The sequence below is a fragment of the Oryctolagus cuniculus genome, chromosome X (assembly GCF_051225735.1).
Source record: "Oryctolagus cuniculus isolate XC-2025 breed Fujian yellow rabbit chromosome X, ASM5122573v1, whole genome shotgun sequence".
Taxonomy (NCBI): domain Eukaryota; kingdom Metazoa; phylum Chordata; class Mammalia; order Lagomorpha; family Leporidae; genus Oryctolagus; species Oryctolagus cuniculus.
The window spans coordinates 54,662,449-54,677,995 of NC_142888.1; the positions used below are offsets into that span (position 1 = coordinate 54,662,449).

Genomic DNA, 15,547 nt, shown 5'->3' on the forward strand with positions numbered 1-15,547 from the left:
ATAAACCACAGGTTATGTCAAGGATGGTGGTGAGGAGTGGAAAGGAGAGCAGTAAACATACTGGGACTATGATGGTGAAGGACTTAGCCCTTATAGCCCACTGTGGGGGCACTTCCTCCATGCCTGGAGTAGGGAATGGATTGGGCAGGAAGGGCAGGTAGTTTGGGTAACAGTAATGAGCTGAGAGAGACCAGATCACTTTTGTAGAGTGGTTAATTGTGTTCTTCTCTATTTTAAATTCTGGCAATTTCCAATCACTGTCCTATAGCCAAAATGGCTGCTGAAAGTATGTTCCACTTTATTTCTGGGTAAGCTTCCTAAAAATTGTTATCATAAACTTTCCACTTATCTAAGTGTAAAATTTATAACATCCTCTTACCTTTTTCTGCTGGGCTCAAAACAGTCACTGTTGGTGGAGGGGGGGAGAGAGACAGAAATATTTTTTATTAACTCATTTTTCCACATCATGATTTTTTAGCAATTTATACAACAGTACTTCAGGGTACCACCAGCCTAACATGAGAGAAGGCAAGGATGACTAAATTTCATCCTTTGCTATCTTCCTTCAGTAATTAAGAATTCCCATTCATTCAATAGAGGCATGAACTTTCATTTTTTAAAAACTCAACAAATGGAAACACACAAGCTATGTAACATGACAGTAAGAACTTAAAAATTGATAAATTCAGAGATGATTATTTACATTCCCAAAATACTCTCTGTAGGATGTCTTTTTATTTTATTAACTTTTATTTATCAAATATAAATTTTCAAAGTACAGCTTATGGATTACAATGGCTTCCCCCTCACACAACTTCCCTCCCACCCGCAGCCCTCCCCTTTCCCGCTACCTCTCCCCTTCCATTCACATCAAGATTCATTTTCAATTCTCTTTATATACAGAAGATCAGTTTAGTATATATTAAGTAAAGATTTCAACAGTTTGCACCCACATAGAAACACAAAGTGTAAAGTACTGTTTGAGTACTAGTTATAGCATTAATTCACAATGTACAGCACATTAAGGACAGAGATCCTACATGAGGAGTAAGTGCACAGTGACTCCTGTTGTTGACTTAACAAATTGACACTCTTGTTTATGGCCTCAGTAATCACCCTAGGCTCTTGTCGTTTGTTGCCAAGTCTATGGAAGCCTTTTGAGTTCGCCGACTCCAATCTTATTTAGACAAGGTCATGGTCAAAGTGGAAGTTCTCTCCTCCCTTCAGAGAAAGGTACCTCCTTCTTTGATGACCCGTTCTTTCCAATGGGATCTCACTTGCAGAGATCTTTCATTTAGGTCTTTTTTTTCTTTTTGCCACAGTGTCTTGGCTTTCCATGCCTGAAATACTCTTATGGGCATTTCAGCCGGATCCAAATGCCTTAAGGGCTGAGGCCAGAGTGCTGTTTAGGACATCTGCCATTCTATGAGTCTGCTGTGTATCCCGCTTCCCATGTTGGGTCGTTCTCTCCTTTTTAATTCTATCAGTTAGTATTAGCACACACTAGTCTTGTTTATGTGATCCCTTTGACTCTTAGTCCTATCATTATGATCAATTGTGAACTGAAATTGATCACTTTGACTAGTGAGATGGCATTGGTACATGCCACCTTGATGGGATTGAATTGCAACCCCCTGGCACGTTTCTAACTCTACCATTTGGGGCAAGTCAGATTGAGCATGTCCCAAACTGTACATCTCCTCCCTCTCTTATTCCCACTCTTATATTTAACAGAGATCACTTTTCAGTTAAATTTAAACACCTAAGAATAATTGTGTGTTAATTAAAGGATGTCTTTAAATACCGAGCTTCTCTTGCATATTTGGAAGAAACAGTGTCGATATTGCCTGCTAGCTCTGAAGTCAGACTGGGTTAGAAGCCCAGTTGCACTATTTTGTGACCCTAGGCACCTTCTTTAACTTCCCTAACAGTATCTTCATCACAGGGTGAATGTAGCTGTGGCTACAACTTAGGGTTTTACCTTCATATTAAGGTTACCTAAGAACTAAAGTGAATTAATGCATATAAGTGCTGCTTAGCATAGGGTCTAGAAATGGACAAGTACTTGATGAATATTATCACTATCTTTGAGTTAAGATTTCACAGAATATCAGAACTGGAAAGAACTTTAGCAATTATCTGGTTTATTTCATTGTACAGATGGAGAAAAATAGACTGGAGTAGTATCAAATGATTTGCCTAAGTTCATAGAGCAATTTAGTGGTGAGTTGGGACTAAATTCCAGTTTCTAAGGCTTTCTTCATGTACTGTGTCTATATCTTTCAATAATTTCTTGCTGGATAATTGCAATATATGCTATGCACTATATCAGTGTATATGTATATGTGTTTCAAAATTTTTTGAAATCAAGTATACAGAGGTATTCAAAAAGCTCATGGAAATGCACTGTATGAAAGTCATGCATGGATTTCAACAGATTTTGCACTAAAATAAACTTCTTCTAATTAATTTTACAAGAATTTTTTGAACTACTTTCATGTGCACGTGTATGTGTGTATGTGTAAAACTTTGGCTCAGAATGTCATTTGTACAAAGTGAGGCCTACCTGTCTTTACTCACCATCACTATCTGTGTGCACTTGTACTACATGCTAAGGTAAACAGAAGCTACTAGACATGGCTCTCAATCTTGAGAAGCTGTTAAGATTTTTTTTTTTTTTTTTTTTTTTTTACCCAAGTGATGAACAGTTAAGGGTCAGAAAAACTAGGAAAAAAAATCCAGAGATTGAGACTACATTCTAGGGGCTATTGTTTCAGGCCCTTTATCAGTTATACTTTCTCTTCCCCTTCAAATGCTGGTGTAATTTTGGTGAGTCCTAAAAAATTCTCCTTTTAATGATCAATTAATGGGTCTTGTTAAAATCATTACATTTTTGTCTGGCTACAAATCTGACCAGATGCTGCTTCTTGGAGAGGACACCAAGTGGCAGATGATGCCAGTGTTGCAGGAGGGTCTGGCAGAATGGAAAGAATGGAAAGGGAGGCCACCAGCCTTTGGAAGCAGCAGTTGTGGCTGGGGGTGGGGCTGGGGCTGGAGACCTCCTTGCAGAGGCAAGGAGGGGGACAAGGAGTGGTTCCCTGTCATCAAGCTAGGATGCCTGGTTAAGAACATGAAAATCAAGTCCTTAGAGCAGATCTCTCTCCTCTCCTTGCCCATCAAGGAGTCTGAGATCACTGACTTTTTCCTGGGGGTGTCCCTCAACGATGCGTTTTGACGACGATGCCAGTGCAGAAGCATGCATGCACTGGCCAGCAGACAAGGTTCAAGGCATTTGTTGCCATCAGGGACCACAATGGTCATGCTGGCCTAGGTGTGAAGTGCTCCAAGGAGGTAGCCACCATCATCTGCCATCTAAGGGGCCTTCATCCTGGCCAAGCTCTCCATTGTCCCTGTGCAGAGAGGCTACTAGGGGAACAAGATTGGCAAACCCCACACAAGGCCTTCCAAGGTGATCAGATACTGTAGCTCTGTGCTGGTTTGCCTCATTCCCAGATCCCAGGGGCACTGGCATACTCTTGGTTCCTGTCCCCAAGTAGCTGCTGCTGATAGCTGGCATTGATGATTGCCACACCTCAGCCAGGAGCTGCACTGCCACCCCAGGCAACTTTGCTAAGGCCACCTTTGATGCTATCTCCAAGAGCTACAGCTATCTGACCCCTGACCTCTGGGGAAAGACTGTGTTCTCAAAGTCTCCCTCTCAGGATTTCATCTTGTAAAAACCCACACCAGCGTGTCTGTGCAGAGGATCCAGGCCCCAGCTGTGGTTACAACTTAGGGTTTTTACACGAGAAAAATAAAGTATATTAAGCCTATTTAAAAAAAATCTGATTAGATAATGTTCTTTCTTTCTTTTTTTTTTACAGTAAACCTGCCTGGAGACTGACACCAAGTCTTTAGGTTTTTCTGCAGTTAAAGATTCCTGGTTAAGAATGCTTGGAAAAGGCAGCTACTATACCTTGACAATACAAATCGAAGTATAAACAAGAAGTCTTGATGGGTCAACCTGGGACTTGATTTTTTTTTATTTTAAGATTAATTTTTTATTTATTTAAAAGTCTGAATTACAGAGAGAGGGAGAGACAGACATTTGTTTCACTCCCCTAATTGCCATAATGGCCAGGGCTGGGCCAAGCTGAAGCCAGGAGCCAGGAGCTTCATCCAGGTCTTCCACATGGGTGCATGGACCCCAGCACTTGGGCCATCTTCCCTTGCTTTCCCAGGATGCATTTTCAGGGAGCTGGTTCAGAAATGGAGCACCTGGGTCTTGAACCTGGGCCCATAAAGGATGATGGTGTCACAGATGGTGGCTTAGCCTGCTATGCCGCAATACTGGCCCTGACTTTATGATTTTGCACATGCATATTTCATGACAGTATTGGTTCAACTAGGCCATGAATTGGGTTAATAACATTTCTTAAAATGGACTGAAGGAGGCCGGTGCCGCGGCTCACTAGGCTAATCCTCCGCCTAGCGGCGCCGGCACACCGGGTTCTAGTCCCGGTCAGGGCGCTGGATTCTGTCCCGGTTGCCCCTCTTCCAGGCCAGCTCTCTGCTGTGGCCAGGGAGTGCAGTGGAGGATGGCCCAAGTACTTGGGCCCTACACCCCATGGGAGACCAGGATAAGTACCTGGCTCCTGCCATCGGATCAGCGCGGTGCGCCGGCTGCAGCGCGCCGGCCGTGGCGGCCATTGGAGGGTGAACCAACGGCAAAAGAAGACCTTTCTCTCTGTCTCTCTCTCTCACTGTCCACTCTGCCTGTCAAAAAAAAAAATGGACTGAAGGAGACCAGAATTGCATCAGGATTATTCTTAATAAACAGTAATTGATAAATTGCTGAACACTCACTTAATAAAGAGCATCTGACACTTAAGGGCTGAACACTCATTTCTAAACAAGAAGTAGAGGTCATAACTTCCATTTGCTTGGCCACTTCCTACAGCACTATGGGTGGGGGAAGATCACCTAGTACTTGTAGTTGTTGGGATGAGTGAATTCTCTAAGCGGGGGGCAGCTATCTTTAAGTAATTGCAGGAGTTATTTGTAACTCGGATTGGGTTATATGTTTCAAGAACAGAAGGCAGAGACAGAATCAGTGGATAACAGCTGCAGGTTAACATATTTAATTCAATGATGGTGATGATGATCATCAGCATGATGATAATTTCCAGCAGCCTTGTGAAGGAGTGAATTTCCCATTGCAAATGGAAATACTGTAGAGGATATTCAGACATCATTTCAGCAGTGACTTGACTTTTAATGACTTTCACCTCTGAAATTCTATAAGGAGTCAATAAATCTAAGGGAAAAATATTTTCCTCCAAAATTCCCTGAGGAGAAAAAAGGCCCTCATTTCAAAAGATTGTGGCACTTATATCTGTAATTCTGCCTTTCCTTTATTTTTCTAATATTGCCTTGTGCACTATTAGAGGAAGAGGCTAAAATACTTCAGTTATATCTAAAATGAAAATGTTACAAGAGTCACACTAAATTTTGACAAAATTAATCCTTTATCATGAATCTCTTGGGTAAACATACACTTAGCCACTCAACGGGTAATTTGCCATGTATGAATTTAGAGTGATGTGTGATACATGTCATTACACACTTGCTCTCTTCAAATTTCAGTTCACTACTGGAGAGTGAAATGACTGGAGTTATCATCAAATAGCTCTTTGCACTGTCTCTCCTCTTTTCTCTCACCTATTTATTGATTCTTTGTACCTAGATACAGAGAAAAGTTATGGAAGAGTGAAGTAAATGGAATGGCTTTTTATCACAACAACTTGTGTTAAATCAAAACACATCTTATGACTTCTTTTTAGTAGATGCTCAGTGTAGGGTTCACATAAGAGTATGGCTAGAATAAGCCTAATTGGGGCTAGATGAGAATGGATGGTCAAGAAATGTGGTAAAAAGGGTATGGAAGAAATTCTCCATCAGTGCTGTACAACAGAAACATAATGTGAACTAGGTACTTTAAATTTTCTAGTAGGAACATGTTTAAGAGTTTAAAAATACCAAATGAAACTTATTTTGGCAATATAATTTATTCAATCCAGTATATATAAAATATTTTTAATATGTTATGTAAAATTATTGGGATATTTTATATTCTTTTTTACACTAAGTTTTAAAAAACTTCTGTATATTTTATGCTCCCAGGACATATAAATTCAGTTGCCAGGTTTCAAGTATTTACCAGACACATGTGGCTTGTGGTTACTGAATTAGCATAGTTCAAAAGAACTTAGGAATGTGGGAAATTTGAAAATATTAGGAATGCGGTGAGATGTGTGCTCATGTACAACATGAAGCTCTCTTTAAATTAATGACACATTTGGAAGGAGTTCACAGTGATGTATTGCATATATTTGGGATGTATATATATTCTGGCTCTGACACTGATTTGTCTGTGACCTTTTAAGCAAGTTATTTAACTGCTGTGTGCATCAGATTCCTCATCTAAAATGAGGATAAAGTTATTTATGTTAACAGGTTGTTATAAGGGCTAATGGATAAGATATGTATAAAGTATGAGTGTCTGGCACATAATAAGTACTTAATTATTGTAAGTTGTTTCTTATCATTTTTCTTAGAAAGGTTAGTTTTTTAGTGATGTTAGGTATTACAACATGTCTAGGACAAAACAAGTATGAATTTTTAAAAGTTATGGGTTCTCAAAGTTTTAAAATAATTTTTTCAATGTCAAAATGAACAACTTTTATTTTCATTTTTTCCTTAGATACCTAGATTCTAGGTTAGAAGTGGAAACAGAATTTGAAACAGGGAACTCATTTCTACAACCTTGTCTAAATATGATCGGAGTCAGTGAATTCAAAAGGCTTCCATAGCCTTGGCAACTCATGACAAGAGCCAAGGTGATTACTGAGGCCATAAACAAGAGTGTCAATTTGTTAAGTCAACAACAGGAGTCACTGTGCACTTACTCCTCATGTAGGATCTCTGTCCTTAATGTGCTGTACATTGTGATTTAGTGCTATAACTAGTACTCAAACAGTATTTTTCACTTTGTGTTTCTATGTGGGTGCAAACTGTTGAAATCTTTACTTAATATATACTAAACTGATCTTTTGTATATAAAGAGAATTGAAAATGAATCTTAATGTGAATGGAAGGGGAGAGGTAGCGGGAAAGGGGAGGGCTGCAGGTGGGAGGGAAGTTGTGTGAGGGGGAAGCCATTGTAATCCATAAGCTGTACTTTGGAAATTTATCTTCATTAAATAAAAGTTTTTAAAAAAAGCAAGCAAATCATGCCCATATTCATTTAATCCTCTGAAAAAGTTACTCTTACTAGCCATTCATTTGCTTTTTATGCAGTCATTCTCAAACCTGGAGGATTTTTTTTTTTTTTTGACAGGCAAAGTGGACAGTGAGAGAGAGAGAGAGACAGAGAGAAAGGTCTTCCTTTTCCCTTGGTTCACCCCCCAATGGCCGCTACTGCGCTGATCTGAAGCCAGGTGCCTCTCCTGGTCTCCATGCGGGTGCAGGGCCCAAAGACTTGGGCCATCCTCCACTGCCTTCCTGGGCCATAGCAGAGAGCTGGACTGGAAGAGGAGCAACCGGGACAGAATCCAGCGCCCTGACCGGGACTAGAACCCGGTGTGCCGGCGCCGCAGGCGGAGGATTAGCCTACTGAGCCGTGGCACTGGCCAAACCTGGAGGATCTTAATAATTACTTTGGCAGCATGATAAAAATATAGATTCCAGGGCCCCTTCTATGTAATAAATTTCTGGGTAGAGGTGCAAGAATTTGTATTTTAAAACCTCATCAGGTCTATTATTTAGGTCTTTTATTTGGAGTGGGAGAAAATATCTGCAATCTACTTATTTGACAAAGGAATAATATCCAAAACATATAAGAGACTAAAAAACTCAACAACTAGAAAACCAGTCAAGTTAAGAAATGGGCAAATGACTTAAAGAGACATTTTTCAAAAGAAATACAAATGGCCAACAAATATATGAAAAAATGCTCAATATCACTAGCTATCAGGAAAATGCAAGTCAAAATCACAATGATATATAATCCCTGTTTGAATGGCTACTACTAAAAAGACAGAAAGTAACAAATGGTGGTGAGGAGGTGAAGAAACGGGCGTTCTTAAACACTGTTGGTGGGAACGTAAATTAGTACATCCATTAAGGAAAATCAAGAGTATGGAGATTCCTTTAAGAAAAAACTACCAAAAAACTGCCATATGATCCAGCAATCCCACTGCAATGTATATATCCAAAAGACATGAAATTATTGTATCAAAGAGACACCTGCTTCACTATGTTTCTTGCAGTACTAAGGAGTCCATTATCAGATGAATGGGAAGAGAAAATGTATATATATGCAATGCATAAAAAGCATGAAATTCTGTCATTTGTAGCAAAATGGATGGAGCTAGAGGAACATGCTGAATGAAATAAGCCAGACACATAAAGACAAATACTCAGAGCTCCCCTCCATATGTGGAAAGTAAAAAAAACTCAAATTGAACATAGAATAGTAATTACTAGAGGCTGTGAGGAGGAGTAGTAGGGCATAGGCAATTTGGATAATGGGTACCAATCAGTGTGAGGATGAAGGAGTAAGTTCCTAATGTTACAGAGCATAGTAGAGTGACTATAGCTCACAATATCCTAATATATATTTTATGAGCAAACAGAAGAAAGGAACTTCAAGACTCCAATTATAAAGTAATGTCAATGTTGATTATACTGATTTGATCAATATCCATTGTGTACATGTATTGAAATGCTTCATTATAGCCCATAAATATGTATAATTATTGTTAATAAAAACTCTTTTAAAGCTCAGTGGTTGGTTCTGATTGTCAGCCATGTTTAAGAATCACTGGAGTCATTTTAGAAGTTTAGTATGAGACCTTACTAGTCACGTGTGATATATGCAACTGTTTGACATACAGATGACATATAAAACCATTCTAGATGTGGTAATACCATGATTCATGCAGGCTTGAAGGGATAGCTTTTAGTTCTGTAGAAACTTGGTTTGTAGAAAATGTTAAAATGTTTATCTGGTTTTTTTTTTTGTACTATCAGTTTTCATTTCTTCTAATTTTCCTTGAAGAATTTCTACATTTTGTGTAAAAATAATTCCTAGATCTATTTATTTTTTAATACCCAAATGGATTTTGTTGATCACCAAAAATAGAAGAGCTGTGAATTGGTAAAACTTGTCAGAACTAATTTTTGTAGAACACTAGAATATAATAATAAAAAAAGTCCAACAATTAGGAGGGAATACATGGTGGAAAAGGGAACTGTTGCTTTGTAGGAAAATAATGTGACATTTTAAATTGGCTTTGTACTATCCTCAACAACCCAGATCATCATGGGCTGTGAGGGTGGCAGCCCACACTCCTGTGGAAGGTTTCTCATGCCAGAGGAAGCAATATGGACCTTGTTATTAAACTACTGTGGTTGTGAGCTTTGAATGTCTTGTGGCTCCCTCAAAGACCAACAACATAAAGGCTTCCTTATATTTTGTCTGACTCAGGGTATTCTCAGGGCCAAAGAAGTTTCCTGGTAGTTTTGATCAGAAGTACTTAAAGGCACAGGTATTGTGCTTTGGACAAGAGACAACTCATGGCAACAGATAGACCAAAAACTCTGGTAAGGCAGAGGTGAACAAAGAATATAGGTAGAGGAATAAGGGTATTTAAAAGCTACTATGTGTACCACAGAACAGAGAATTGCATGCACACAGCCAGGATGGCATACATGCTCAGAAATAGCCTAAGAAGACTCCAAGCTTTCACCTTTATTGCTGGCCTTCAAGTACTGCACAGTGAAGGCAAAAATATGGCCACAAGTGACCTGGATAAGAGCTCAAGGAGGCCGGCGCCATGGCTCACTAGGCTAATCCTCTGCTTGTGGCGCCGACACACCGGGTTCTAGTCCCGGTCAGGGCGCTGGATTCTGTTCCGGTTGCCCCTCTTCCAGGCCAGCTCTCTGCTGTGGCCAGGGAGTGCAGTGGAGGATGGCCCAAGTACTTGGGCCCTGCACCCCATGGGAGACCAGGATAAGTACCTGGCTCCTGCCATCGGATCAGTGCAGTGCACCGGCCGCAGCGCGCCGGCCGCGGGGGCCATTGTAGGGTGAACCAACGGCAAAGGAAGACCTCTCTCTCTCTCTCTCTCTCTCACTGTCCACTCTGCCTGTCAAAAAAAAAAAAAAAAAAAAAGAGTTCAAGGAATACTCAACAAAAAGCCAATCAGCAAAGACTGGAAGAGTATATGTTTTTTTCTTTTCTATTTTTTGACACTTAGCATTCATGAAGTATCTATGAAACCACTAAGTAACCAAAGATTTAAGGAACAGAAACTTTAGAGACCACACATGCATAAGGAATAGAATTAGAATATAGGTTAGAAAAGTCACTAAACAAGCAAATATGAACAGCTCATACCAAGCAACAACAACAAACCCCAGGGAGGGAGGAGATTCTGATTTCTGGAGTTGCAACTTTATAACATTCAAAATGTCTGGTTTTCAGCAAAAAAAAAAAAATTACAGGGCATACAAAGAAACAGAATCATATAGTTCATTAACAGGAAAAAAGAAATTGATAAAAATTGTCCTTGAGGAAGCTCAGGGATTGAACTTATGAGATAAAGACTTTAAATCAATTGTCTTAAATATGCTTAAAGAGTTATAGGAAACCATGGAAAATGAATTAAAGGAAATGAGGATAACAATGTCTCATCAAATAGATAATATAAATAAGAGATAGAAATTAGGATTACAAGAGTCTGAGAAAGGTGGGGGAGGGGAATGGGGGTAATAAAACACAGTAGGCAACTATAATAGATTTTGGTGTGCTGTGATGCAGTAAGGTGACCATGGCTCATGATGATGTATAATATTCTGTACAAAAAAACTAGAAGAGAGGAGCTGATAGGCTCCAAACACAAAGAAAAGATGAGAAAATGGAAAGGCTAGTTTCTTGGTATGATTGGTTTAAGATCTGTATATGTGTTAAAATATTGTGTTGTAGACCTTAAAAATGTGCAAGTAGGGGTGACTGTTGTGGCACAATGGGTTGGGCCACTGCTTGGATTGTTTATTGCAGTACTAAGGAGTCCATTATCAGATGATTAAAACCAACCCTGAGGTCATCAAAAAGAAAAAAAATATCAAGACAAGTGAAAATGAAAGCACAATGTATGAAAATGTCTGGGATGAAGCAAAAGAAAAACTAAGAGGTTGACAGCAATAACTGACTACATAAAAAAAATCTCAATCAACCTAATTTTGCATTTCAAAGAACTAGAAAAAGGAAAGAACAAACCAGGTCCAAAGTTAGCAGAATAAAGAAAATAATAAAGACTAGAGTAGAAATAAATAAGAGCTCCTCTTTTATTTATAATTTTATTTATTTGAGTTTTCTCTCCTTTTTACCCACAAGAACACATGGATCATAAGGGACTACTACAAACAATTACATGTGAACAACTGGAAAACCTGAAAGAAAGTGGGTATATTTTGAGAAATATACAACTTATCAATACTGAATTAGGGAGAAATAGAAAATTCTAACAGATCAAGAGAGGAATCGGAGTCTCTAACATAAAAAAATCAAAATCAAAAACAAAAACAAAAAAAAAACCTTCCAACAAAGAAAATCCCAGGCCCATATGGCTTCAATGGTGAATTCTACTAAACATTTTTTGACTCAATTTTTATTTTATTTATGTAGTCTCTGCTAAACATTTAAAGAATTAACAGGGCTAGTGTGGTGCGGTGGGTTAAGCTGCTACTCGAGACACTGACATCCCAGGTTTGAGTCCCAGCTGCTCCACTTCCAATCCAGGTCCTTGTTAATAGAGAGTGACTGCTGAATGCCCGTGAGGTTTCCTTTTGGGGTGATGGAAATATTTTTGGAACTGCATAGAGGTGATGATTGCACAACACTGTGAATATACTACTCTGCTTTCCTGATTTTTGAATAATGGTAACTGAGGCAAAATGTTAAGAAAACATGTGTGGGCCAAATAAAATAGATCTGCAGGCTACTTCTGGCCTGCAAGTCACAACTTTTGACCTCTATGTTAGTAGAGAGGAGGCAAGGTATTAAGACAGTACAGTGGTTAAGAGCATAGGGTTTGGATCCAAGCTGTCTAAGTATATAGGTTTAGCCATGTACTAGCTCTGTGACCTTTGTTAAAGTACTTAATCTGTATGTTCCTCAGTCTGCTTGTCTATAAAATGGGCATATTGATAGTATATACCTCTTAAAATTGTTATAATTAAGTACATGGCCACGTGCTTTTCTTGTGTGCCTATGAATGCATGTGTGTGTGTGTGTGTGTGTATGTGTTAGTCACTTACAAACAGTGTCTGGCATGTATCAAGTGTTTTGCAAGTATATCAAATAAGTCCTAAGCTTTACCTTTCAGTTCTTTTTTTTTTTTTTTTTTTGACAGGCAGAGTTAGACAATGAGAGAAAGAGATAGAGAGAGAGAGAGAAAGGTCTTCCTTCCGTTGGTTCACCCCCCAAATGGCTGGCCGGCCGGCAAGTTGCGGCTGGTGCTGCACCAATCCGAAGCCAGGAGCCAGGCGCTTCCTCCTGGTCTCCCATGTGGGTGCAGGGCCCAAAGACCTGGGCCATCCTCCAATGCCTTCCCCGGGCCACAGCAGAGAGCTGGACTGGAAGAGGAGCAACCGGGACAGAATCGGGTGCCCCAACCAGGACTAGAACCTGGGGTGCCAGCACCGCAGGTGGAGGATTAGCCTAGTGAGTCGCGGCACCGGCCAACCTTTCAGTTTTTAACAGTATGCAGTTAAGTAAGAATTTATAGAAAGCTGATTATTTGTACTGATTCTAACTTGGTCTTTACCTCAGTTTGTTCATCTGCGCTTCAGTTTACACATCTGCACAATGGGGATATGTGTCTCATACGGTTATTTTGAGGATTAAATGAGTTAATATGTAAAAAGTGAATATATCTACAGTACCTCAAATCTGGCAAAGAGGAAACACATTATAAGCATTAGGCATTATCATTACTAATTTTTAAAAAGATGTTTTTTGGAAAAGCTCATGTAAGTCATTACTGAGAAACTCCAAAATACATTTAATAGTTCTTATCATATAGTATTGATCCTAGGAGCAATGTCCTTACCATAATAATGGAATTAAAGTTTTGACCCTTCAGTCATTCAAAAAGCCAAAGTCATTGAACAATCTTTTTTTATACACCTTAATAATAGATTAAGATAAAAAGGACAACAGCATAAACCCATATCTGAGTAGTCAACTAATGAAATTTTTTAAATTTCATTTTCTTTTCTAGAAAATTTTCTCCTGTGTAGAATGAAGACACTAAAATGTTACCCCAAGTCACAAATAACCATTTGTACAACATTACATGTTTTTCATTCACTGAAATTTATTTTTAAGAGATCCTTCTGCATTTCCCACAATATCTTCAAGAAGGAGGTAAGGAAAATTCAAACTTTATATTGGAAGCAAGGGTCATCTCTTGTGTCTATAGTTTATCCCAGTCTACCTGGGAGTTGACTATTGCAAGAGAAGGGGGAGTGGACATTCAGTCTATCAGTTAAGATGCCCGTGTCTCACAGCAGAGTGCTTGGGTTTAACTCCGGGCCATAACTCCTGACTCCAGCATTCCTACCAATGCAGACCCTTGTAGGCAGTGGTGATGGCTCAAGTAATTTGGTTCCTGCTACCCACATTGGAGACCTAGATTGTGATCTCAGATCCTGGCTCTAACTCTGGCCCAGTCCCTGCTGCTGTGGACATTTTAGGGGGTGAACCAGAGGATGGGAGTGGTATCTGTCTCTTTGTCTCTCTCTCTTAAATAAATAAAGCATGATTAAAAAGAAAGAGAATTTAAAATATATGTATGAGAACGAAGTTATAAGTGGTGTCAGGTCCTGGGGCTGGAAAAAAAAAGCACCCCAGCTATAATTTGTAAGGTGAGAAAAGTTTGGTATGAAGAAATGAAGGAGTCTTGGAAGGACTTTGGAATGAAGGGATGTCCAGTAGGGCAATTAGGAGTCCTAATGTGAGGGCACTGGAAATATACTGGAACCTTACAGTCAATGAATAGGAAACACAATAGATGAGAAATTTAAGGGTGCTGGCAGTAGGAATATGGTATTGAAGTGCTAAGAAAATAGCAGACTTTCAGAGGAGATGGAGATACTTCAACGTGTGAGAAGACAAGGGCAATGGAAGAGTTTAGTGGGGGGCAAAAGTGGGAGCTCTATTGTGAAGAGATAAGATATAATATAAAAATTCTGTTGTGGGGGCTGGCGTTGTGGCGTGATGGGTTAAGCCACCGCTTGTAGTGTCCCATGTCCTGGCAGCAGCAGAGGATGGCCCAAGTGATTGATTCCCTGCACCCACATGGGAGACCCAGAAGAAGCTCCTGGCTCCTGGGTTTAGACTGGTCCAGCTCTGGCTGTTGTAGCTATTTGGGGAGTGCCTTCTCTCTCTGTTTCTCCCTTTCTCTGTAACTGCCTTTCAAATAAATAAAATGAATGTTAAAAAAAATTCTGTTGTGAGTTGATGAGAACATTACAAGGCTATTAAAGATACAGAACCAGGAGGAAGCCAAGTTGGGGAGGGACTGGGGTTTGTATCAGGAAATACTGTGAAATTCTGAGTTTGCAAGTACTTGATAGACTGTGGGAACAATTTTATAAAAAGGAGAAGATGAAGTGCTCCTTAACGCGACAGGACAGGGTATAAGAGAAGATCACAGAATTATAAATGAAATGGTCTTAATAGAGGGAACAAGAAATGATACTCCCACTGGAGGAGGTACAAAATATTAGAAATCTAGTGGGAATTGATAGGGTTTCCTAGTTTGAGAAGACAGAGGACAAATGCAATCCTAGAGAGAAGTAAGAGGAAATAATAATAGTGAAGAGCAGTGCCAAGTGGGTTTCCCAAAAATGGTAACAAGGAGGAATCATGGTTACAAGACAGTGGCCCTTTGAAGGGAAATGAGTGAGATTGTGGAGCGTTTTGGGGAGAGTAAAGAGAAACATGTAGTGTGAGAAGCTGGGGGACAGGCAGGATCATTGTGTGACAAAAGCAGGGTCACCAGTGTGAAGTATCCGATAGTAAAGTGAGGTCCCTAACGAGAATGAGTGGAGTGCTCCTCAAAGCAGGTAAGCAGGAGACTGGAGGGAACACCGTGTGATACAATCAGGAGCTCCAGTGTGAGGGGAGAGAATGTAGTGTAGAACTCCCATTCCCTGGGAGAAGATGAGGAAATGGGAGAGCCCACCCGGAAGGAGAAGGGCTTACTGCTGTAAGGGGAAGATCACAGTGGGATAGAACAAGGTGTTCCTTGGGGTCACAAGTGGATGAAGACACGATGTACTTCAGCTAGTGTGAGACGATCTCGGGAAAAGGATGGACCCTGGGGTGAGGGGGGAGGAAGGAGAGCCAGGGAGTAGAGGAAATATTTTGAGGTTCTTAGCAAGAAATCCTTAGTATGGAATCCTAGAGGGATTC

At 39.9% G+C, this 15,547-nt stretch overlaps 1 protein-coding gene and 1 pseudogene across 3 annotated transcripts in view; one reads left to right on the forward strand and one right to left on the reverse strand.

Moving 5' to 3' along the window:
• ZDHHC15 (zDHHC palmitoyltransferase 15) overlaps positions 1-15,547 on the reverse strand; it is an 82,908-nt gene that overhangs the window by 66,429 nt on the left and 932 nt on the right. For all 3 annotated transcript variants that reach the window (XM_070067140.2, XM_008248848.5, XM_051835085.3), the window contains exon 2: positions 380-406. In XM_070067140.2, coding sequence (XP_069923241.1) covers positions 380-406 — 27 coding nt within the window. The remainder of the gene's footprint in view (positions 1-379; positions 407-15,547) is intronic.
• On the forward strand, positions 2,867-3,903 carry LOC149119651 (small ribosomal subunit protein uS5 pseudogene; annotated as a pseudogene).